Below are 25,654 nucleotides of genomic sequence, written 5' to 3'. Positions count from 1 at the left end.
GGCTTGTGAGGCACTGAATGGCTTCAAGCTGCCTCAAACACATTCATCTTCCCAAGAAGAATTAGGCACAGTGTGATTCATTTTAATAGCAGAAGAAAAATAATACTACGGTGCAGTGCTAAGTTCCCAACCTTTGATGGCAGACTAAAAAAAGAGAGAGAGGAGGAAAAAAAATACCTTTCTTCCCTTATGTTGTTGAAGTCTCCCTACACCCATCCGTTATGTCCAGCTTATCAATTAAGATGAACCCCATGAACTTCAGATGGTTTTTTTAAAACAAGGCACCATCCATTTAAATGTGTGAAACTGCCTGCAGTTCCCTTGAACTGCAGGATTCAGTCCCCAGCTCTGTGTACTCGGTGTGAAGTTGAGCCCTTTGATACAAGTTTTACTGATGTTTTAAATGAAGTCTTCTCAAACACACAAAATAACCCAGATAATTTAAAACCTCATAGAAAAAAATAGGGTGGGGAGAAGGAAAAAAGAAAAAAGGATAAAAAAAGCCCTAGTCAGTGCCATTGGTGTAGCAGAAGCAAAGGGTTGGCTCTGGTTGCCAATGGGACAGACCAAAAGCAGTTCCACAATTGCTTTCCCAGAGCTGGGGAAGGTCTGGGCGACAGCTGGGAGACAAATCCATGCCTGGTATGGGCAGCTTCCCTCAGGAACAAATTAAGCTCCTTCAGCTATAAAATAGGGTTTGTGCCATAAATACAGGCCAGGGGGAAGGCACAGGGAGGAGCTCCCCGTGTGCTCATCCCAGCACATCCTCCCCAGCCCATCTGGGCCAGCACCACCTCAGCTGGGTTTGCTCAGGATTTACAAAGCTGGGTTTAGTCTGGCAGGGCATTCAGGTGGCTCAGTCACACCTGGGGCAGGCTGGGACCATCCTGTCACCAAAGTCCTCTGATGTAGCATGAGAGAAACTCCAGCCTGGGCACAACCACATCCCTTTGGATGCCACACCTTGGCTCCAGCAGGTGAGCCTGGCAGGGCAGTCTGGGCACTAAGGAAAGGCAGGAGGTAGGGTAAGACTGGCTAAATGACAAATAAAAGATAGGAAGAGAGCTAAGGCCAGGCTCAATTTGTAGGTGAGTTACCTGAAGGATCTGTAAATGACTTAATGCTTATATTAAAGGGTAGCCCCAGCCTTGCCTCCTCCAGCTGCAACAGCTTCCCACCAGGAACAGCCCCTGCCAAGGTAGGGAGAGGGCAGGGCAGTGCTCAGCTATCCCCTTACATGAGAAAAAAAAAACCTTTTAAGGCATTAAGGGTGAAAAAGAAGTCAAGACAATATTAATTTGAAAAATATAAAATTTTAATAAAGGCTACATCTCTTAATTACAATAATTATTGTACCAAGTAATTTTTTTTTAAATGAAACTCTTTATAATGCATAATTTACAGTATAAGTAGAACAAAATGCCATGGCAAAAGTCATGAGTACAGGACTTGTAATAAAAGGCATAAAATATATTTATACATAAACCCCTTAAACAAACAAGGGAAGGCTTGAACCCTGAATATAGGGCGACACATGGTCTGTAACACCATGCAGGCACAGGTACTGTACTGATTCAATTTTAAAAACACTAGAGATAGTGTATTAATATTTCCACCATACATTTTTCTACAATATATACAGACTTACACAAAGTAGCAAATGGCAAACAGAATGCACAGATTAACTTAATCAACACAAAAACCCAACTGTCGAAATGCAAGGTCTTCCTCGGGAAAGGGGCTCTGTCCCCAAACCCACCACCCACACACACTCAGAGCTTCACCCCCATCTCCCACAGCCTCGTGTGGGTGTCAAGGTAAGGCAAAAATAACCCAACCAAAACCCCACCATGCAGCAACTCAAGAGGCTGAAAACACACCCTGTTGTATTTACATGGTGATGAAACACAAGTAGTGCTAAAATGGCTAAAAAAATCAGCTCTGTGGAATACACACAGGGGTTTTTTAACCTGTTGGTGTGCTAAGGGTGGCCCTGGGGATGGGATGGCTCCTCCTGCAGCTCTCCCAGGCTCGGGGTTTTGCTCTACCTTGCCTCGACCGAGAGGCACTGGACACCAGTGACAGCAGCAAAGCAAAATCCTGGCCCTGCCGAAATCCATGGACAAAATTCCTATTGTTGTATTGCATCTAACAGAGTTAACACTTAAGACCTTTATTTCAAATTAGAGCAGCATAGACTAAAATGCACCGGTCTCCAGCTGAATGGTAGGACAGCACTTTTATTTCGGCTTTTATTATTATTATTATTACTATTATTTCTTTAGGAAAGTTTTATCCTCACTCGGAGAAATACTGGGCATGACTTCACTCCTTCCCTCCTCCCCCTTCAAAAAAAAAATCATCACGAATGAGCTCATTGCCAAACTCCTCAATTTTAGATAGTGGGAACAATGTAAAAAAAATAAAAGAATCCTTCCTCCCCTCACCCCCCCTTCCCAGCCCCTCTCTTCTCCATTGTTAAAGCAGCATATCCAAAAACTGGACTTAAGGGAAAACAGACTGTTCAATAAATATCAATAAGGATTACTGTTAAGGTAAGCTATACACAGTTTCTCTTAGTCCATAGATTTCAGATCCCCAGGAAATCATATATTATGTATGGAAGTCTCTCAAACACGGGGCTGCATCTCCAATAGCCAACAGTGGTCATGTTTCTAATAAATAGTCCGGGGTTTTTATCATCTCAGTACCCAACTCATGAATAATAAATGCCATTTTTCTTTTTCCTCTAAGGCTAATTCAGCAAAGTCTTCACAGACTTCACCTTTTTTTCTTCATTGGTTCAAAACTTTCCTTCAGTTTTTCTTTTCTTTCCTTGTCATCACTATGGTTGTGTGTCCAAAGACTTTTCTAGCTTAACTTTCCTTAAGAAACACAGATGCCATCAATCAATCCTTTCTACTTTCCCCAGGATCCTTCCTTCGTACATGGGCAGGATGGTTTCATCTTCCCAAATCTCTTCAAACACGGCGCCGCAGTCGAACTCGTCGCTTGCTTTTTTGAAGTAGTATCTGTGGTAAAGAGAATTAAAACACAGTTAAAAATCAAAAGGTAAAAAGCAAAGGGTGCTTTGCCAGTTCTTTTAACCACAACATTTCCAATTCCTCTCTCCTAGGATGTTCCTCCAGGAACACCTCAGGGCTTGCTCAGGTCCAGTGACATGAAAGCATCCCCAGGGGCTGCAGGGATGTGATGGGACAGAGGGAGGAGGGTTGTGGTGACAACACCTCCTCCAGAGAGCAGGTTCCACACACTGCCAGTGGACACCCCCAGCCATAAAGAAAATTAGACAGTCCAGCCATTTCTGGTCAAATATCTTATTTAAAAAATAAATAAACACCATTTCAAAGCGAAGCATTCTTAAGGCTCCCCCTCTCTCCCCACCTTCTTTCTTTCATGTGTTTTCTTGTTTCAAAGCTCAAGCCCAGCATTAAAATTAGCAACTGTTATTAAAAGGATGGATTAAAAGCAAACCATCCCCAGCTTCCTGCAACGCAGGAGCTGAAACTCTGTGGTGTTCCTATTGAAAAAAAAAAAACCCACATCCCGGGAGCCTGGTGTTGGGAACAACCAATTCGGAGCTAAGGGACAGAAAGTGCCGTCTCTGCTGCCCAAGAGCCCTGGGACGTGACACGGGGAGGTCAAGCAGCATGTCCTGCATTCCTGCTCCTTTGCTCCGGGTCCTTAGATCATGGAGCCAACGCTGCCAGAGACAAAAAGCACCCCCACCCCTCCTGTGTCAAACAGTAAGGACCCCTCTATTATCCTGAATTAGACCGTTCAGCTTCTTGATTAAAGGTTCCTTTTATCCCGTTTGGAGCTTTCTTCCTTCTAAGGCTGCTTAATTGCATATGCACAAATGAAGGGCTTCCATTCAGAGGGGTAGCATTTAGGGAGTCTGTCCGTCTGCCGCCCAACACCTCCCTGGATGGGCCTGCTCCCTTGGAAAAGGGCTTTGCCATCTGATTGCCAGGCATGGAAAAAACTTCATCAGATGGATTACAAAGAAAAATATATATATATATATCTCAAAAAAAAAAAAAAAGAATTAACCCCTCCCCTGTAGTTTCCAGACAACTGGGGTTGGCAGATGTTTGTCTGGGAAAAGGGGGTTGTAATTATGATTTTTTTTAGGGTGGGAAAGGAGATCAAATGAAACTCACTTTTACTACTAAAGCTGAAAGAACCACAGCAGGGTCCTAGAATTTGATTTTTTTTGTTTAGTGACTGTTCAGTTACACATTTTTAAATTAGTCACATCAGCCTGCAAACCTCTTTATTTTCAGGGTGCATTAAAATTATTTTGGTAGGGGGATAAAAGATTTCTCTTTTTAATTAAAGAGATTAAACTAGCTCCATTTAGTCCAGGTATGGTTAGGATTTATTTTTGACTTATTTATTCTAAGCTGAATTGACACATGTTGCATCTTTAATGGGACAGCAAGGAAAAAAACCCCATAATTTAAGTCCTTCAGAGCCTGCACTCATGGAAGTCAATGGCCCAGCTCCCATCACCTTCCATGCTGCAGGTCAAGGCCACCATTCCCCAGGACAGCAGCCTTGAAATAAACCCAAAAACCCCCAGCAAAGTCTGAATGAATTACAAAGAACTTGCCCTTCCCTCTCCCTGTCCAGATAACAGCCTCTCTTCCCAAGAACTTCCTTCCCAAAAGCCCAAGCCCTGGCTGTGTTTACAAATTTTTGATTTGAGAAAACACACCACGACCTTTTACATAATTACAACCTTATTTTGCAGAGAAAGGGAGGGGGGAAAAAGAAGAAAAGGAGGAAGCAAAGCAAAAAAAAAAAAACCAAAATAAAAATCCACCCCCACAACATCTTCAAAGAAGTCACTCTGCTCTTATTTGCTCCGAAATGGGCTTTCCATTGAAACATATTTTATGTGGCAAGCTTTGCTCCTTATTTGCTTTAGAGATTTTATTTTTTGGGCCATCTGGCACCAATCGAGGCGAGCAGGCTCAGTTCTGAACCGCTGCCATCTCCCCACTCCCCGACACCACCCACTTCTGATTTTTTGGGTGAGTGGATGTTTGTTTTCTGTTAACGCCATCGGTATTAAATCACTGCTTAATTCCTTCTTGTTCTTTTTTTGAGGAGGGGGAGCTGGGGGTGGGATGCAAAGCCAGGCAGGGCCCTTCCCTGCGGCTGCCCCACGGCGCGGCGCTGGCATCGCGGGAGCCCGAGGTACCCGCCTGGCAAACTGAGCCAATCAATGAAGAATTTGGAGAGCTGAGCATTTCTGCATGTCTTTGTGCATTAAATGAAAGGCAACGGCTTCAAAGACATGCTTATTAAATGTGCCTTAAAAAGAAATCAATGCCAGATGTGACCAAAGCAGCCTAGTTAGTGCCTCCCCGTAACACACACGCTACTCCGGGCACCGTGGACCTCTCCCCTGAAGGTCACCTGCAGTTTCACTCAAAGTCCAGCCAAAAGTCAAAGCTTAGATCAAAATGATTCCCTGGAGGTACACACATTTGTGTAATTAGTTTCACCTTGTGTCTGTGCAAGATAAAATACTGGGCACGTACCCAAGTTCCTTTTATAAATTTCTGTATTGTCTTTACCCAGGTGTAAAGGGGTGAGATCTAAGCAAAATGTTGTTTCATCCTTGTCAGTCACTTAAAAACATTTTCTAAAGTAATTACAGTCTGACAAGGCACAAATAATTGCACCTGGAAGGGCTTTTGGGCCACAGAGGTTTTAGTAGCAGAGTCCTGCACAAAAAATGTCACAGAAAACAAACAAACATTAAAAAAAGGATTTCTTTGGGGATGGGGAAGGGCCTACACAGCCACTGGAGTTGGCAGAGCAGTGGTGAGGTCAAGGAAATTGGTCTGCAGATGGGACATGAGAAGGAGGAGAACAGGATGGGAGGCTTTAGGTGCTGGAAAATGCCAGAAGCCCAGGGACCTCTCCTGCAGGGTGTCCAGGGTGGGTGGACTTGCAGGTTGGTGCCATCTGATGGCAGCTGGGTGGGCTGCAAAGATGGTTTGGGGAAAATATTGGTAATATTTCAGCCCCACTGACACAGACAGACCCCAACCCAGCATCCCCACAGCCTGAGGGAGTCCGTGGGGGACCAACCACTGGGCTGCATGGGTGGACTTCCCAAAGCTAGAGAGGCCACTGATGGGGGCAACAAGTGGGAATTCCTCACACCAAGCCCAAATGACCATTTGGGGATTAAATCAGAGGCTTCCAGTTACAGGACAAGACACACAGTTCTCTGCAGCAACAGCAATTTCAGTGCAAATTCAAAAAAACAGCTCAAATGTCCCTCCCCTGCTCACCCTGAACAAGTGGCCAAAGAGGATCCCAAGAGTGCCCAGATCCACTGGGAAATGGCAGCAGAAAGAGCCAAGGTGCAGCTGCTGCCATGAGAACTGTGAGAGCAGAGGAAGCAGCAAACTGGTTAAACTGGGAGCTGTGCCCTGGAAACCAGACCAGCAGGGTTTGCTGGCAGTTCTGAGGAGCATCTGGGTATTGCTGATGGAGATTTCCCTGCAGGGCAAAGGTATTTTTTTAACCCTAATGAAGAGAAAAGCAAGGGAGCTCCATCCCAACTCCATGTCCTTCAGCTGCACCAGCCCTGCCTGTCACAGACCCCATTTACAGCCACACATTGCAAAAAATAATCAAAAATTAAACCATTAAACAGCAGGTAAAGCAGGAGACCAGCACCAAGATGAACTCTGACCCCCAGTTTGGGAACTGAATCCCACCACAAAGCCATCCCAGATTTCCCTGCACTCAAGGTGTTTGAGAAGGGCTGGAGCAAAGATCCTAATGCAGCTGGGGAGGTGGGGAGGAGGTGGCCCTGCAGCCAAGCTGTGGCTCAGGGCACTTTTTCAATCTCCAACTTGCTCCTGGTTTGAGTGGCAAGAAAATAAGATGATCTCCAGAGTCTGAAAATCAAGGCCAGTGTGACACTGGAGGTAGCCCTGCAAAAGTTCTGCCAATCCTTTTGACTTGGTAAAACACAGTGAAGTAAAAACAAATCACAGATTCTTACCTGTAATTTCCCTTTTTGCTCAGCTGTTCTTTAAAGTGCCCAAGTGTCAGGCTCTGGGCCTTTAACATCCTCCTGTAGGGAATTTCTTCTCCACAAAAAAAATAGGTGACAACCAACTCACTGGACTGAGAGGTGTGAACAACTGGCAGTTTCTTTGGCTCTTTGTGCCTGAAAAACAGCAAACACACACAAAACCCTCTATTTTTCCATTTCAGAACAGGCTGTTTTCACCACACTCAAACCAGCAGAGCTCCTGCCACACAGAACACTGTCAGAAATACCCTGGGCGTGACCCGACAATCAGATATTCCTGTACTGGCTGGGAATTTGCTGGGATGTGTCTGCACAGCCCTTTGCTGGGCTCCCACAGCAGCTCCTGGTGGGAATCATACAATGCTCTGGGTTGGAAGGGATCTTAAAACTGGTCTCATTCCACCCCCTGCCATGAGCAGGGACACCTTCCACTAGACACGGTTGCTCCCAGCCTTGGTGCTTCCCCTCCAAGGACCTGCCTGGCTGTTCAGAGCCCACCTTGGTCCAGCCATCAGAGCTGGTGGAATCAAGTCTGGCTTCAATTTTAGCATTATTACAGAATCAGAGAAAGGTTTGGGTTGGACAGGACCTTAAAGATCATCCAGTCCCACCCCTTGCCATGGGCAGGGTCACCTCCCACCAGCACAGGTTGCTCAGAGCTCCATCCAACCTGGCCTTGGACACTTCCAGGGTTGGGGCAGCCACAGCTTCTCTGGGCACCTGTGCCAGGGCCTGCCCACCCTCACAAGGGAGAATTTCTCTTTAGTATCTACCCTACATCTCCCCTCCTTTACTTTGAAGCCATTCCCCTTTGGAATTACAGCATCACAGAGACCTCACACCATCTTATGGATGGGTGGACCAAGGGATGGAGTTGGTTGGATGCCTTCTGGAAGCATCAGGGCAGGACCACAGGCCTGGTGAGCAGGTGTAGGGCTCACCACAGGCTCACTGGTGAGTCCCAGGACTGCAGACCTTGGACTTTAAAAGGATCATTTTATCTGCCCTCACACAAAGCATCTGGCAAATCTCCTCATGCACAAACCCACCTGCAACCACCAGCTCACAAAGCAAACCCACCACCAGGTGCTTCACCTGAAGCACCCAGGTAATCTTATTTTTCCCAGTGAGGCTAAAATTAACTGCATGTTGCCATTTTGCACCCAAGAAACCCTTCTTAAAGAATAATTAAAACAACATTACCAAGCAAAATGGCAATGCTCAAGTGAATACCATGCAGCCAAATCTACAACTGCTTCTGAGGCAACGTACACTTGGCATGTCAAAAGGTCACAAAGTGTTAGTCTGCAGTAATTTAGTCTTCCTAATTTGTTCTAAGTCTTTGTAGAGTGGCTTCAGAAAAAAAGCTGCTAGCAAAGACAGCTGGTGGACTTAAGGTCAACCAATTAAAAATGAAAGGCTCTAGTCAGGTGGCTCAGTCTGGACTTCAAACATTACTCATTGCTTAAGATGAAGAGGGTAAGAAAGAAAACTTTAATTATTTAGGCCATTTTAGACCTCTCTGTAGCAGATTTCTTGTTAAAAGAACCATCCTGTAATTAGACTAATCCAATCTTTGTCCACTTTACAGGAATGCAAGTTAAAAAGAGCCAGAGACAAGATTTGAAAATGTTTTGTTCCTTCTTCAAGAAGAATGTTTGAAAGACAAAATTTCAGATATAAGAATTTTCTCTCTTTTCAAAGCACAATCCATTTAATGAAAATCTAATTATGGGAGATATATATATATATATTTATTTGCCAAGTCTTTTCTGCACATGCAATACTCACTCTTCTGTTAGACTTGCATTGCAGAAAGGGGCACTTCCCCCCTGAATGGCACCAGAGTGGTTTCGGTCCCTCGGCTGATTTGAGGTTGAACATCTGAAGTGGGGAAGGGGAGGGCAAGTGGAGAGGAAGGGGAAGGGAAAAAAAAAAACCAAAGAGAAAAAACAACTTTAAAAAAATATTGTTGAAATACAATCTTCTTAATTGAAGTCTCCTGTGGGTCGTTAAGTTCGCTCTTTGTATCAAGCCTCACATGTTGTAAACAATCAAAGGAAGAATTAAAAATGCTGTGGGCTAATTTATCCTTCCATACCCAAATGAACGATAACCAGTCCAATTCCCCACTTGGTATGTAGCTGGAGCCTGTCCCAGAGGACAACCAGGCAAATTGCAGCCATCAAGAGTGGAAGTAATCGCCTCGGATTTGAACTGTTTGTGCCGGTGCAGGGTGGGGTCGGAACGAGGAGGCTCATCCTCTGGGCTCAGCCAAGCTGTGCCATCACACATCCCCACGGGCTGCCCAGGTGGGGAGGGCACCACCCACACCCCGCCCAGAAGACCCCCCGAGGGCACCACGACCGTCCCCTTACCGCTGTTTCTGCGGCTTGGAGACCTCGGCGAGGCGGCGACACGCTTCCTCCAGCTGTGCCAGGGTGTTGGGCGGGCTGAGCGGGGGCATGGCGGGGTCCTGCACGAAGGGGTGGGCGGGCTGTGCCCCCCGAGGGTGGCTGCCGGGCCCCCACGGGTGGTGGCGGCCGGGGGCCCCCTTGGCGCACTCGGAGCTGTAGGACTTCTTTGTGCTTTGTGTGCTTGGGGAGGGGAAGAAGTCGGGTTAGAAAAGCTGGAAAATATGACTTTAATAGCAGCTCCTATTCTGCTCCGCTCCCTCTCAAAAGTCTGTCATAACATGAAAGGAGGTTTATTGCCAAAAACATGACATTTTTGTGGTTTTTCTGGTTCTGCGGAACAGCTTTTATATTAAACCGGAGGAGCAAAGAGTCTCATTTGTTTTTAGCGATTGTAAAAATAGACAGCCCGTGTAATATATAAATATTTACCGGGAGCGATATTGCTGTAGACAGCTGCGTATTTACCTATGGGGCTTGTGCTTATTTTGTCTCTCGCTCTCCAACATCCACTGCCAGACGTTCTGTGCCCGGTCTGCTTCGCCCCCCGGGAGCTGCACCCCTCCGGGGCCGGGCAGCCCCCCGTCCCCGCCCGGCGGGGCCACGCTCTCCACTCCTCGGCTCGGCCTCTTCAGCAGCGTCCCCGTCCTGCTGGTGGCACAAAGGGACACGTGCCCACCGTCAGCCCCTGTCCCCACCAGCCCCGATGATGGGTCATGGCTTGGGGCAGGTGCAACGGGGGAGAGATGCTGGTGACTTACCCGAAGGGCTCCAGCGGAGGGAGAGGGGGATCTGTGTTTTTGGGGTGGCCCTTGCACTTGGGGTAGCAGTAGTAGTCGCTGCCCATGGGGCAGCAGCACTGCACCCGCTGCGCCGCCTCGGCTTCGATCTGCTCCTTCGTCTTGGGCATGGTGTGGTGGTGGATGTAGTGGTGGTGCACGTGCTTGGTGGTCTGCTTGGTGACGAAGCCCTTGCCCACCAGGGCGCAGGCGGCCAGCGATGCTGCGCCAGGCGGCAGCTTGCCCGTGGGCAGGCGGTCAGGGGAGCGGGCACGGGGGCTGTGTCGGCCCACGCCGGGCGATTGGCAGCCGGGGGTCTTCAGCACGCGGGAGAGGTGCTCGTCCAGGATGGCCTGGGGGTCCTCCTCGTAGCTGCCCGAGGGCAGGAGTGAGAGTGGGTGCTGGGGGTTCACCATGTCCCGCCCGCTCTGCAGGCTGGGGGGCAGCTCGGAGCCCTCCTTCTCTTCCTCCTGCCAGACAAGCAATGGCACGGAATGAATGGAAGAGGATGGGGAGATGCGGAGCATGCGCTGGGATGTCCCCCCACTGGCTCACCAACCGCAGTGTGATCCCAGCACGTTCCTCCATGGGCAAGACATGGCCCCCACCCACCCACCCCCAGCCAGGTGGCACACAGAGCTGTGCCCATTCATCCTCCTACCTCCTTGATCTGCTGCAGCCTCTCCTCCAGACAGTCCATGGTTTCCTGCTCCTGCTTCAGCTTCTCTAGCCGGGAAATGAGCTCGGCGGCGAAGGCAGCTGGCTCCACCGGGGTCATCTCCTTGGGAAGACGGTGGGTCCTCTACAAGGAGCGGGGACAGAAGGCACAAGGCATGTTTAGCGGGCGGCGCGGGGCGCTTTGCCGCAGAGGCATCGCCGGCCCCGCTACGCTTGTTGTGTCTCCATGTTTGGATGAAAAGACGACCGCAACTAGGCATGGGCTGCTCTGGATTTTTATGAGCTAGTGCTGTGGCCTCATGGAGTGACATCCTCCCCACCAGCGTTTGCCTTCGGCAGGAGCAGTTGGTCGCACTCTGAGGAACCCCGCTTGTTCTCTCTGTAGTACAACCAGCCCATCAGTAGCTACTCTGAAGTAGAAAATCTTCAAAGACTGTTGTCAAACATCAAAAAAAAAAAAACCTCTGAGGTGGGAGGGAGAGACTTTAACTAAAGGAATAAAAGTGAGTATAAACAGAAAGGAGTTGGAAATTAAAAAAAATAAGATGGGGGAGAAAAAGGGAAAGGAGAAAAAAAAAAGGGAAAAAAAAAAAAAAAGAAGTCAAACGGTTGCAGATCAGAGAAGTGCTGGTAATTTATTTCCTGGCTACACACTGGGCACCTTTGAGGTAGTGTTGTCTCAACAGTGTCCTAGATCTCTCCCCCCCCTCCATCTCTTTGTACAGAAAATGAAGAAAGCTGCTGCAGGCTAGCAGTGCTACACTGCTGAGCTTGGCTGCCTCAAGCAGATCTATCAAGGGAAAAAGGGAACATCTCCAAATCAAGTGCAGAATACAAAAAGGCAAAATGCGAATTTCTGCCAAAAGAAGCAAACATGGCAGGAAAAGGGGAGGGAAAAAAAAAAGAGGAAAAAGAAACCACCCACTGGACTCTGCCCTCCCTCCTGCCATCCCCACGCACCCCACTCATTGCCCCCACTCTCCCTCTTTTTTTGTCCCCCCCCCGCCCCCGAAAACGGAAAGCTGAACTGCCAACTCTTTCACATACTACCCACCAGATGAGGTGGGGCCTCTCTCCGGCAACCACTTAGCTCCAGAAATGATGTGAGGGTAGAAAAAGGCCACTCTGCTGGAAATTGTCACTCTTACACAAGCTGGCTCTATTCAGGCCCTGATCAAAGCACTGCCTTACAGAGAAAGTCGATTTGCACGCCCTGGGACAAAATAATCTAATTTACAAGCTCAGGCTATAGAACTTTCTTTAGGAAGGAAGGGGAAAAAAATACCAAAAAGAAAAACCACATAAACCAACCCCCCCCTTCACCAGAAATATCATCTATGACTTCTTGCTGCTTAAGACAGCAGAAAGAGGAATTTTAGCATATTAATCTCAAGACAAGATAAGTTTATACTTGTCTGTGTAAACAGTTTATGCACTGCAGGAATAGGGAGTCTGCAAGTCAACTGAATTAGCAAGTCAGCGAGTTAATTTTGAAGAGCAGGGCAATGCCATACACTGGATCCCCTCAAAGCCAGGCAAAGATCTGCTGCCAGTGTGTGTTTGGGGAGATCCTCCTCCCCACCAACTCTCAGACACTCAGCTCTTGACAGCCACCATCAATGCACAAGGGGCCAACCCCTGCTCTGCTCAGCACTGTGGAGGTGTCGGGGTGGTGGCCAGAGCCAAGGCTCTCACTAGACCCAGTCCAGGCATCTCCACTTGGATTTAGACCAGCACAAATTCAGTGCCAACAAAAAGCCCTCATTAGCACCTGGTTTCAGGGAAGGACCAAGATGGGACTGTACACAAGGAGGTTTTTGGAATGATGCTGAGAGCACATGGCTCCTGCCCAGCATCTCTCCTCTGGCATCACCGTGGGATGGAAATGCTCTGCTCCCTCCACATGTGCCTGTTCCCAGCCCCAGCATTCCCCATGGCCCAGCCAGAACCTGCAGCTCCCACGTGAACTTACCGGAAAATGAGGTAGAGAAACTTGACCGTTGGCCTTGACGCTCCGATGCATTTCCCGCTGGAGCTGCTTCTTGCTTCCAATTCTGTACGGGGGGATCCCATCTCTGCACATGGAAGAGAGGTCACCATCAGCTAGGGCTGTCCCCATGCTCTGATACACCTCTCCATCCCCTCTGGAACCACCCAGGTACATCTCAGGCCCTGATTCCCAGAGGTGCTGAGCCCTCTGGATGCCACATGAAGCCTCAAATACCTGGCAGTGTGGGAAGTGCCTGTGTCACCATCTACATGGATGTACAGTAATTAAGCAAAAGCTGAAAAGCTGAAGGCAACTCTGCATGGGAAGATGCCCAAAGATCACATGAGCTTCACTTCCAAGGTATCACATGAAGGTCCTTCCAACACCAGGCTTCTGCTTCTGACCTTTATTTTCATTGCTCTTTCCCCAACAAATTACTCTCTCTAGGACCACAACACTCCTCAAGCTCTGGAAACACCCCATGGAGTGTTGGCACAGTGGAAACAAGAAGGAAGAGGCTGAGGATGGATTGGCCACCCAAAGGCTGCTCCCCATCTCCACCCCTACTTAAGATCCAGGATGTTTCTCCTGCCCCAAGGCCGGCCAGCACAGGACACCTGGAGGCAGGACACTGCTCCCTGAAGCCACCCCAGCTCCTGGCCAGGAAACCACCAAGAGAGCCCAGGCAAGGAGCTCTGGAGGGAAGAGCCCCCTGCACACGCTGCTCCAGGCACCGTGGGGCGTCTTCACCTGACCACGCAAAAATTACCCCAGTGAGGATTAAAGGGCCTTCCCCAGACAGTGGGGACAGCCGGAAGAGCATGCCTGGAGATCCTGAATGGCTGATTCCACCCCTGCCCTCAGACTGGCTGCATAACCTTGATCTCCTGTCCCAGCCCTTTCATCCACCTGCCCCCACACCTGACTCATCTCCTGAGCACAGAAAATAGCTCCTGCCCGAGGAGGAGCTGCAGTGGCACAGCAGACAGTGGTGGCCCCACACTGCTGCCAGGGCAGCCAACATGGCACAGTGTCCCTGCACGTCCCCTCTCGTGGCCACCGTGGTGGTGGGCACACACCGACAGGAAACACCTTCCCAGAGGCTTCATGTCCCTCCCCTTGAGGAGGATGACCAGATGCCATCACTCCAAGTTTGCAGCCTTCTATGGCAGAGCTTTGTGAAGATCTTGGCCAAAGCATCCAGTTGCCAATAAATTGTTTTTAATGAGCAGGATTAAGCTGCAAAGCCTGGAGTGAAGGATCAGAACAATTTCACTTCAATAAACTTGGGAAAAAATTTATTAACAAAAATGAGCATGCTGGGACCACAGAGGAGGCCCTTGATGCCACAAGATGCACATCAGCCTCCTCTAGACCGTTTATGAGTGCATGTGACATGGCAAGTGAAAGGAGCTGATTGTCCTCATGTCCCCACTGCACAACATGGGGAGAGCTTTCTGGAGGAGCAGCCCAGCATGCAAGGACCAACACAGCCAGCCATGGCCCCCAGACACAGCCAGTGGTGGCCACCAAAGACTTCTCCATGCTCTCCATGAAGGCCACCAAGTATTTCTGCTCCACTAACCCATAGGGCAACAGAACTTGGGGCACATGAGATGGCTTAGCTTTGGGGGAGGATGGAAAAAAGCAATTCTAAGGTGAAAAGAAACCACCTGTACCTTCAGAGATGCCTTTGTTGACAGAGGCTTACCAAGGCAAGGGTCTCTTAGGGAAGACCTTCAACACAGGGAAAACCCAGTAAAACAGCCCTTTTAAAGGTAAGTAAGAACAGCAGCATGAGCACATCCCATCCATATGTTCCCACGGGATTAATCCCATTAACACACTCAATGCAAGAGGAGGTGTCCTCCATCCCTGGCAATCCAAGAGGCCAGTTGGGAGGAGCAGAGTAGCAGGTGAAGGTCGGTGTGTTCACCACAAGGCACCCAAGGCCATGACCAGGGACAATGGGCAGCTCTGCAGCCCTCCTGCACTGCCCACCTCCCTCCAGCTCTACAAGGACAAAATGCTGTCCCCAGCCCCCCTGCTGTGGCCACCAAGTTGGCAGCACACCTCCTTATGGGGTACCCTCAGCTCCCAGCTCCTGGGGAGCCATCTCTGCCCAAAGGGACAGTCCTGGGACAGGCTATGGAGCAGGGACTTGTGATTTTCCTAGGCAGGATGGCTTGGGAAGGGGGAGGAAAAGCAATGCCAACACCACAAGCTCCCCACTTCATTTAAGACTTGCCCTCATTCAGGTTGATACAATATCTGCTCCTTCCCCCTGAAATCCCCTTGGTTGTACCGGAGAGCCCCACACCAAACCTCCTGCTCCCTGCCTCCCCAGCCCTGCCTTGGCAGGAGAGTTCCACAACTTGTAACAACGTGCAGAGCTAAAAAAAAAGAATTAAAAAAACCCAATGGTATTTCTCTGGGATGGGAGGGCTGTGGAGCAGTTTGGGAAAGTCAGCCTGGGGAACAGGGAGGGACTTCAGCAGGCACTTTGCTGAGTGCTGTCTGAACTTTTTCATAGAAAATGGGGAAAATGGACAAGGCCAGGATCAAAGGGGTGATCCCTGACTGCAGGAGGGACAGATGGATGGAGCTGAAGCCAGGATCAATCCAGCAGGAGATGTGGGGAACAGGGGGAACCCTGATGCTGCAGCAGATACCCCCAACCAGGGGGAAGTACCTCTAAAATGAAAGAGCTGAGCTTGGCCAGAGGTTTCAGAGAAGGACAAGGGTTAACCCCAACTCTTCAGGTGCCACCTCTCTCCCTGCTCCAGCAGCCAACATTTGCACTCACTTTTCTTGGCTGCTAAAAGCTGCTGCTGAAGAGCTCCAGAGCTGAGGCACTAAATAGTAGAGTTTAATTATAAACAGTTCAGCTAACCAGGCTGGGGCTAAGCCAATCTGTTTCTGGGGGAAACACTAGTTTGAAGTCTTCTACCCAGTCAGCTGCCATTTAAGCTGAGCCAATTATCTTAGCCTTTTGACTCAGATGTGCCTGACCTAACCTGAATGTAGTTTTACTGCTGCTTTGAAATATCAGACTCATGCGCATATGCATTCACTCCCATCTTCATTTGGCAACGGCTCTGAAACAAGCCTCTGATCTTGCCAACATCAAAAGCCTGGTTTGTAAGATAAGGTAATATTTGAAGTTTGCTCAGCAGCATTCCCCTGTGTCCAAAGTAAATCCATAAATAAGATATAAGCAAATAAAAAAAATCCCCTTTCCTCCACCCCCCCCCCCCAATCAAGAAATGGAAATATAAATTTGCATGAGGCTTTGTGGCTATTACAAAATATACAGGGACAGGCTGATCCCTGGCATCTGGAATAAAATAAAAAAGGTAGATTATGCATTATTTGGAGATTTCTCCTAATTCCAGTGCAGTTCAGATTTAGATGTATTTAAAAAAAAAGACTCAAACTCAGTTTACTGCCATGTCTGACAGACTTTTCCAGAACAAGTTTTTCCTCTTCAGTTGATACCAATATAAGCCAAAAGAACTAATTTGCATTTGCACTGATGGAACAGAATAAACTCAGTTACAAGGGGGTAAAGCCTCAGAGGGCTCAGCACCTGGGCTCAGCCAGGGTGGGAGTGCCCCCAACACACCCCCAGCACCTCCAGCATCCAGCAGAGCCATGTGCCAGGAGAGCCTGTGAATCCCAACCACTCCTTGGCATCACCTCTGTAAAGGAAGTTTTACATCACCCTCAACTTGAAGCCCAAACCTGCCAGTTCACCTCTCCCACCCACACCAAACCCCCTGTGCCATCCCAGAGCGTGGCTTGGGGGTGCCAGGGGGGCACCGATTCTGCAGCAGGAAGGATCCCCTCCTGCCACCCCCCAGCCCGGAGCTGAGGGCAGTTTAATCAGCCAAGCTGCCCCAACTCTCCCAGCCTGCACGGGCCATTGTTACGGCAGGAAAAAACAGGCAGCTCCTTTCAGGCGCTGCTTTATGGGGAGCTCCTATTCACTTGTTCAAGCCAATTTCAAAGCGGGCTGCTGCCCTCTCATCCCCGCTAAGCTCCCCTGGACTAACAATGGGCTGAAAGCGATTCAGTTAAGCCTTTCATCCACCATGCACTTTATTTCTCACTCAGTGCTCTCATCTGTATAAGGCCTACAATTGGCATTGCTGTGAAGAGAGGGTATAATCCTAGCCCTGTGAATCCCAAGTGACCCTACACTGGTCCAGAAATGACTAACCCAATGAATGCTCTGTTGACACATGATCACATACAACCAGAGCCAGTAAGAAGAAATAAAGAAGTCACCCTATGATTCAGCTCTTTTATTTAATGCCAATATTGTTCAATAGGGGAATCTGGTGGGACAACAAACTATTTTTTTCTGTAATATCAGTTCAAAACACACATGTGCATTTAAGAAAAGAATAAAAAAAGCTTTTGTTTATGCATCGAGGATTTTTGGTAAATCCTGTTTTCTGTTGTGTCTCATCACACATGTTGACTTTGAAAACCCAGCATGCAAACCTCTCTGAGGAGTCCACAGGGACCACTGCACATGTCTGACAGAGACACACTGTGGAAGTTTCAAGATAAAGACCAGGAATGCAGCACTCTGCTCACAGGTGGGCTTTTCTAGAGCACTTGTACTCAAGTGAAGATCATGAAACACAAGCAACAACATCTGCCTTCTGCTCAGCTGAAGAAAATGGTCCTTAAGAGCACTAAGTGAGCCTCACTGTCTCCTCTACAGACACCATAGCACCATTTCTGTCCTGCTGGGGAAAGCAAACCCACAGCCAAACCATTGCTCCCAGTTGCACACTTCTCACCAACCAGGACAAGCCAGATCCTGCAACTCCTGAGCTCAGCCACAGCATCATCTCTCCTCCCTATGCCCCTGAAACACCCAGACCTGATCCATGCAGCTCCATTCAAATGGCTCTTTGAAGATGTCCCAGCCACACTAGACGAGCAGCTATTTGCCCCTTCAGGTCACTGGCCCTATTAATGTACATTCTGACATTAATGACGAACGTTAATTACAGAAAGTACTTCCTACAGGAAGTAATCTCCTTCTCTTTGATGACTGATAACTAGTTAAGGAAGCCTGGCCTTAAGACAAAGGCTCAGGGAGATGCACTCCTTGGGTTAGTCACCCTTAGCAAAGGCAAAACATGTTTGCTCAGCTGCAGTTGCAAAATGGCAATAGAGGGATCCATTATTTCACTCCATCCAATACCTGCGGCGACGGGATGAGGGGAGGCTGCTGTGCCTCTTGGTTTGGGAACACACCTCCGCCAGCAGGAGCAGGGTGATGACCCCAGACCCATCACTCCCCTAAGCCCCAGAGTGTACCAGCACATCCCAAAAGGACCAGCTCCAGGTACTTACACGCTGCTGTCCGTCATCGACATGGAGTCGTCCGTCAGGGCATCACTGGATATTTCGCTGTCGTTCGCGCTGGTCGCTGGGGCGAACACATAGCCAGAGTTCACGTGGTATGGGTTAACAGGATCATTCCTCTTGAAGGACCTGGGGACCAGCAAAACAGGAACTGGGTTACCAGCCTGTCCCAGGCTTCATGGAAGCACCTTCCTTATGGGAACCATGTTCGCTGCCACCTCAACCTCCAGAACAAACCAACAATCCACCGCTCAGAGCAGCAGCAACCAGGACACTCTCTGGCTAAACCAGGACACTCTGTCTCAACACAGCCCAAGTCCAACTTTAAACGTGTCACTTTTGGCATTTCCAAAAGCACTCCAGAAAATCCCAGGAAGCACCTCTACATATTCCTGACACCTTCAAAAACTCAGTCCCTAAAGCTTGATGCTGCACTGCTGAGGTCAGCAGGAGTCTTGCTGTTGGCATCAGCAGGGAAAAGACCAAGAACTTCACAGCTCAAGTCTCACTGAAAGCCACAAGCAACCAGCTAAGGATGCTTAAGTCTACTCTGAAGACAGGAGTTATGGTCCCTTTGGGAATACAAGTTATTGGTATCTGTGTTGCCAGAAACAAGAGAACTGCCTAGAAATGCTGGGGCAGGGCCCCCACGTGTCAGAGGCATGGACAGGGCTGAGATCTGCTGTCCCAGGCCTGACCTCCCAAAGCTGGGTACCACCTTCCTGGCACTATAAAACACACAATAAAAAGACCCAGTTTTTAGGAGAACTTGTTCAACTTGTGGTTTCGTGCGTAGAGTTGCATGGGGAGGAGGAGGATGGGGATGCAAGGACAGACACAGCAGGCTGCATTAATGTGCACCTGGGTTACTGACACCAGCACCTTTGGCTTCACCTGGAGAAGCAAACCCAAAGCCCAGCCTGGATGCTTGAGCTGAGACCCGAAGAGCAGCTGAGTGACAGGAGCTGAGATGGAGCATGGCAGGGTCACCATGGCAGGGTCACTGCATGGTGGGGGAACTTGGGCATCCCCCTGCCCCCTATCACTCCAACTTCCCAGCCAGGGTCAATATACAGATCTTGGCAGGTGATAAGGGGATTATGCAGCGAGGTTTGAAAACCGCATGTTAAGGTGCACATTTTGTTCCTCTTCCAGGGCAAGATGGGGTTGTAAAGCTTCTGCCTTTGTATATCAAAGCAAAAGGCCTTGTCATCTGATAAGGACTGCTGATTTTAATAATTAGGGCCACTTACCCAGGACTTGGGGGCCTCAGGAATGTGCCAGCAGGCTTGGCAGGTTTTTTTTAATGGGCTTTCCACCCCCCTGCCCCCCTGGGGCCGGAGGGACCAGCTGGGTTGAAGTGACAGCAATATCCTCTCACCACCCCCTCTCCATCTCCATCCCTTACCAGCACCCTGGCACCGTGTGGCCCCAGCACCAAAAACTGGAGCCTCCACAAAGGCTTAAGTTTCTTTAAAAAAAGGGGGAAGGGAAAAAAAGAAGAAGGCAAAAAGGAGGGGGAAGCATGGTGGGGAAGATGGGCCTCTCTGGTATGAGCTGCAGGCAGGTATTCAGCCCAGCCGGGGCTGCATTCCTTTCCAAGGAGGCCAAGGCATTTCTGATGGGGAGATCAAGATGTTAAAAAATATATATCTAGGAAGAAGAAAAAGAAAAAAAAAGAGATAGTAAGGAATGCCAGAGGAAAGAAGTTAAATCTTCAAAGATAAATTAAATCCACATGTGGGTGAAGGCAAAGTTATCTCACTACTACTATAAGAAAGTTCCTCTAAAAATCATGCAGTCTTCTACTCTGGTTCAGGGGGCTGTGCAGTCCCAGTGGCCCTTCCTAGGTCTTTGATGGGCTTTTGAGACATCAGCTCTTCTAACTTTTTGATTTGAAACCATCTCAGCTCTTGAGAGTGGATCTGAAGACCATGACACTCAGGGGTGAAGGATGCTCCATGGGGCTCAGGATGCTCCATGGGGTTCAGGGATGCAGGATGCTCCATGGGGCTCAGGATGCTCCATGGGGTTCAGGGATGCAGGATGCTCCATGGGGGGCTCTGGGGTGCAGGATGCTCCATGGGGCTCTGGGGTGCAGGATGCTCCATGGGGCTCAGGATGCTCCATGGGGTTCAGGGATGCAGGATGCTCCATGGGGCTCAGGGATGCAGGATGCTCCATGGGGCTCAGGGATGCAGGATGCTCCATGGGGGGCTCTGGGGTGCAGGATGCTCCATGGGGGGCTCTGGGGTGCAGGATGCTCCATGGGGGGCTCTGGGGTGCAGGATGCTCCATGGGCTCAGGATGCTCCATGGGGTTCTGGGGTGCAGGATGCTCCATGGGGCTCAGGATGCTCCATGGGGCTCTGGGGTGCAGGATGCTCCATGGGGCTCAGGATGCTCCGTGGGGCTCAGGATGCTCCGTGGGGCTCAGGATGCTCCGTGGGGCTCAGGGCTGCAGGATGCTCCCCAGAACAGGACCACTGCCCTGCTGGAAGGTGTCTGTCAGCCCTGGGCACTTCCAGGAGGGCTGATTTGCCATGTTGTTCTTACAGCATTGCTGGAGAGGCTGAGGTGGGGGCGGAGGCAGCGGGTCCATATGGATACAGCACAGGGAGAGGAGGTGTGTCCAAAGATATAATTAGAGAAAGTGGCCAGAACTAACCCCTCTTCTCATCAGTACTGGGGCTGCAGCATCACTCACCTACCAACACTTCATGGACAAAAAAAATATAACACAATGCCTAAACTTGACATATTTATGAAGTTCACACCCCCACACACATCCAACTCTGCCCCACAGAAATCCCCCCATCCTTTAAGAAAACCAGTGGGGGCTGTTTTGCTATGTTCAATTTTTTTTTCTTTTTAATTTGACCACCTTACTCCAGTAATTGCACCCAGATGCATCAAGTTGCCTGCAAGGGTTTTAAATTCCAGGGAAAGCGGTGGGCTCCTGCCACAGATGCTGCACACACAAACACAGCCCAGCTCCAAACTCAATATGCAAAGTGTTTTCAGCTGTCAGGTAGCAGTTGCTCTGGAGCTTCAAGGAGAATGTCTGATGTTTCTCAGCCTATTCTTATCTTGATGCGATGACACCCAGCATGTAACTCTCTCTCTGCTATGTTAGGCAATGGCCAGATCAGAGGTATTATAATGCCATGGAAATATCAGGGGCTCCTGGTTGTAGTCCCTGTTATGAGGGTGCAACTTCAGAGTGTGGGGGTTTTATATTGTCAAACTCAACTTCTTAGAAATAAAAGCACTTGGAAATAAAAGCTTGGGTCAACCCACAAGCTTATGCAGAGAAAATGTACAAGGAGCAGTTGGAGGCTAAATTGAGTCTCATTAAGTGTTTGTTTGGGACAGATATGACTGGGAAACCATGGGTTTAAAAACACTTAAAAAAAAGGAAAAAAACCTAGGGGAAAAAAAAGTATATTTTAACACAACTATGTTAATCACAGCTTCCATGCTCTAATTGTAGAACACTGCTTCGAGCATAGCTTTACAATGGCATCATTTACTTTGATAATTGAAGCCAAACTTGGTTCCAATAACTTCACACACAAGGAGCTGCTCCGGCGGGTCCTTTCAAAGGCCAGGAAGCACTGGCAGCAGGCAGAAGGCCATCTGCAAGCCCCAGCCTACCCCAAGCAAGGCCAGTCCACTGATCTTAGAGCCTAATGGGAGGCAGATGAGTCCACCTTGGACTGCACAAAACCACGTTACCCAGCGGCACTGCAAAGGAAGAGGAGCTCTCTGTGTACACAAAGTCGTGCGTGATAAATTTAGAAGTGCGTATAAATAATAGCTGGAATTCCTGGAGCATGGGGCCACCTCCAGCACGGCGTGGGGAGGCCACTTTTAACCACACCACAGCCCAGGGGGAAGGGGAGTCACTTGGAAGGGCAAGAGGGAGGTTCTGCATCAAAAATATGCCCTGTATTAGGGCTCCAAATATACAACCAGCAGTTTGGCTTTGCTGCTCCCCAGCCAGGTGCAAACACTGTGTTTTCACTTGACTTCTCCTGTTCCTGTCCATCACCAGTGCTGGGGCCAAACAGAGGCTTTCAACTTGTCCGGTTCCTGCAGTCTCCTTTTTGCTGTGTTTTTGGCCATGACTCCCTGCCCTGGGATTTCCAGGTGGTCTCCCATCCAAACACTGGGCTGGCCTGAGATCACTCTGCTCCCACCATCAGGTGGGCTCAGCCCAGCACTCCCAGCTTTTGCTGGGGGATAATCACATTGAAACCCACCGAAGCGAATGGCCAGAGCCTGCCCAGCCCTTCAAACCCAGAGCACGCTGAGCTGCAATTCCTTAATTCCATCACACACATGAGGAGGGAGGTGTGGTTTGGCCACTCACCAGGAAAGACTTTGTGCAAGCTTCAGCTCCAATCCTAGACGCGATCCTAAACGCTGAGTGATGAGAGATAACCCATCCATATGCTCATCAGCTTGGAGCACATGCACGCACAAGTGGCTTCACAAACGCATCGCTCAGGGAGGAACTGAGTGAGCAGCATCTCAGCTTGACCTCCCTCCCTCTTTGCACTGAGATCTTTTGGCCCCATGGAGAGCAAAAGCTCCTGGAAATTCAACAGAAGGTGATCAAAGCAAAACGCACTACCTAATGTCCTAGGAGGGGAGATCTGACATGTGAGGAGCAAGCTGCATTAATCCCTGGACAAAAAAAAAAAGAAAAGAAAGAGGGGGGAAAAAAAGAAAAGGAGAAAAGCCCAGCACTAATCAGGCAAGCAGCCACAGCACTGTGAGAGCTCTCCTGGACAAGGCACATGTGGGTTTAGCAGGGCCTGCAGCTCTGGTAGAACATACAGCCAAGCCCTTCCAGCTCTGAAACCCAACAAAGGCTCAGAGATAAAAGCATCAAACATCCCCCTCCTGGAAAGCCAGCGAAGGGCAGCAGTTCAAACCAAGTTCTGGAGAACAGCAGATGCTCAGGCAGCAACACTCAGGCACGAGATGAGGATCTCAAACCCCAAGTCCTCCACAGACCAGCTGCCAGCATTGCTCCCCCAACACACCTCCCAGCAGGAGGTGTCCAGAGGCCACGCTGGGATGCAGCAGCGCATCCCTTCTGTCCCCACCCGCAACCGGCACCTCCATCCCCCTCCGCTGGCTGGAGAGCCTCCAGGACAGTGAGAGCACCAAAGAGGCCTCCGGCTCCACAGCACCCTCCTGGCAACAGGACCCTCCCAGTGCCCCACGGCTCAGCACCAGGAAACCTGGCACAGCTGGAAGCTCTCCAGGGGCAGGAGAGGAGGGCGCGCTCCAGCAAAGCCTCCCCGCGAGAAGCCTGATGCCCTTTGATGTCCATGAATCACACTCTCAAAATTCCTGTAAACGAGATGTCAAACACTCACCATACCAACCCCCAGGCTCCCGGGCCGGCGGAGGAGAGCGCACATCTGCAGCAAAGCCCTCTCCTCTCAGCCCTGATTCAACAATCCACATTTATGGCAAGGGTGGGGAGAGGAAAGAATACATTTTCAGAGGATTATACAACTCATCATTTGCTCATCAGAGCCTCTCTTTCCCATCCCCCCTTCACTCTGAGATGGCTCTCACTTTCCTCACCCTCGCACTGCTGTGCCATCAGCATTGCCAACAAAAGGGGCTGGCAGTGCAGACGCATCCCAGGACCAGGCACAAGGACACCCTGTCACCGCACAGCATCCCTGCATCCTCACCACATCCCACCTGACACAGCCACCTCTTAACGAGTCTAACTTTGAGCTCACAGCCAACAGGAGAGCACCAAGGACCTGCCTAAGATCTATTACGCTACACCTGGAATGCCTCTCCTGCCTTAAACACTCAAATTTTAAGCATCCTCCTGTAGGCGCTGGCCCAAAGCCACCCCAGACGGCTTTGACCAGACACCGACACCCAACACGATGGAGAGGCTGCACATCACACACACACAGAGACAAAATTCAAGCAGATTCTGCCCAAGTGGCAGAGTTTGATGCAGTGAGTGCACACATTTCCTCCTCCATGACCGCACAATTGCTTCCCACATAACCAACATCGTTAAACACCAGTTGATGCTGGAGTTGGGGAACTAGTAGGTTACATTATTCATGTGTCTCTATGATCCACTCTACTACTGCTCTTAATAGGTTTGAAAGTTGAACCAATAATTACCACATGTCCGGAGGACATAGTTGCTATGAAGTTTTTTGATCTATAAGAGAACTGAAGAACCAATAGGGCTTCAGAGCACAGAATCTCGTTTTCCCTCTGTAGAGGGGGAAAGAAACCCCACACTAAGCCAACACCCCCCAAATTCCAGTGTTTGGAGGTGTGGAGAAGCAGCTGTGCTCCCAGCCCCTCGGGAAGCTCAGCCTCTCCTCCATCCCCACCCCAACAGGCTTCTGAAAACCACTCTCAAAGTCCTTAAAGTTAAAACAAAGCACCGTTTCCAGGGGGTCCCTTACCTGTATCCATTCTCGATCGTTTCCGTAGCTCTGACATCCGCTGTAACCCTCAACATCTTGCTGGATAGTCCAACTACTGAAGGCAAGATTTTGTTTTTAAAGTCTGCACAGCTCCATTCCTCTTCTTCATTCAAGGTCGGGAGATAGCCACAGACAACTTTTAAGCTCCCCAGCCCATTGCTGGTCATGTAAGCGGGATTCTCTCCTCCACTCCGCACGTATTCGAGGTATATATCAGAAGTTAAAAACATCTGGTAAGCATTTTCCTCCATCACAGTCTGAATCTCAGTCTGTGCCTGATCAAACATGATGGAATCTATCTGCTGCTTCTTGATGCTGTCCCTTATGTAGGTCTTGGTGGCAGGTTTGAGCTGCTTGGAGACGATGCTGTTGTTCTCGATGTACCTTTTGTAAATAGCTTTGGCTACTCGCAAAGTTTTGGTATCCTTAAGGTCCATCTGCCTGAAGCCATTGCAGGCAAACCAAAAGTCTAAGGTATCCACACATTTTTCCCTTTCCAGAAAGGTCCGAAAAAGATAGGCACCATCTTGATCTCCCAACAAGGAATGCAAGGATTTGGTCCATCTGGCCAGAGGGGAGTCCGGGGACGCGCTGCCCTCCGGCTCCCCGAGTCCGTTCTCGTTCCTGCGCGGGGCAGGAGGCACCGGCATGGCCTTGAAGCTTTGGCTTTTGGGCAGGAACGAGCTGGCGAGTTGCGGGCATGGTGCTTCTCCTTCCTCCCCCGGGACAGGGGGTCGGGGGGCGTCTTCCCTGAAGCTGCTGCTGGGGTCTGGGAGGTGGGCGAGGACCACGGCGCTGCTCATGGCTCCGGAGCTCGCTGGGGAC

The 25,654-nt window shown here is 49.5% G+C and overlaps 1 protein-coding gene across 2 annotated transcripts; it reads right to left on the bottom strand.

Moving 5' to 3' along the window:
• Positions 1 to 1,299: 1,299 nt before the first annotated feature.
• AXIN2 (axin 2) lies at positions 1,300 to 25,644 on the bottom strand. 2 transcript variants are annotated; one of them, XM_071574019.1, is made up of 10 exons: positions 24,809 to 25,644; positions 18,328 to 18,468; positions 12,934 to 13,036; positions 10,945 to 11,085; positions 10,266 to 10,753; positions 9,973 to 10,155; positions 9,469 to 9,687; positions 8,882 to 8,974; positions 7,058 to 7,225; positions 1,300 to 3,032 (listed from the first exon to the last, which is right to left on the bottom strand). In XM_071574019.1, exons 1-10 carry the CDS (start codon positions 25,630 to 25,632, stop codon positions 2,906 to 2,908), a joined length of 2,487 nt encoding a protein of 828 aa, XP_071430120.1. In that variant the 5' UTR covers positions 25,633 to 25,644; the 3' UTR covers positions 1,300 to 2,905. The 2 variants fall into 2 exon arrangements, with proteins under 2 accessions (XP_071430120.1, XP_071430121.1); XM_071574020.1 differs by having other exon boundaries at positions 9,973 to 10,152.
• Between the last annotated feature and the right edge of the window lie 10 nt (positions 25,645 to 25,654).

This window comes from Pithys albifrons, chromosome 19, assembly GCF_047495875.1.
Source record: "Pithys albifrons albifrons isolate INPA30051 chromosome 19, PitAlb_v1, whole genome shotgun sequence".
Taxonomy (NCBI): domain Eukaryota; kingdom Metazoa; phylum Chordata; class Aves; order Passeriformes; family Thamnophilidae; genus Pithys; species Pithys albifrons.
Note: the sequence above shows the minus strand (reverse complement) of the source record. Positions and strands in the feature narration are given on the sequence as shown.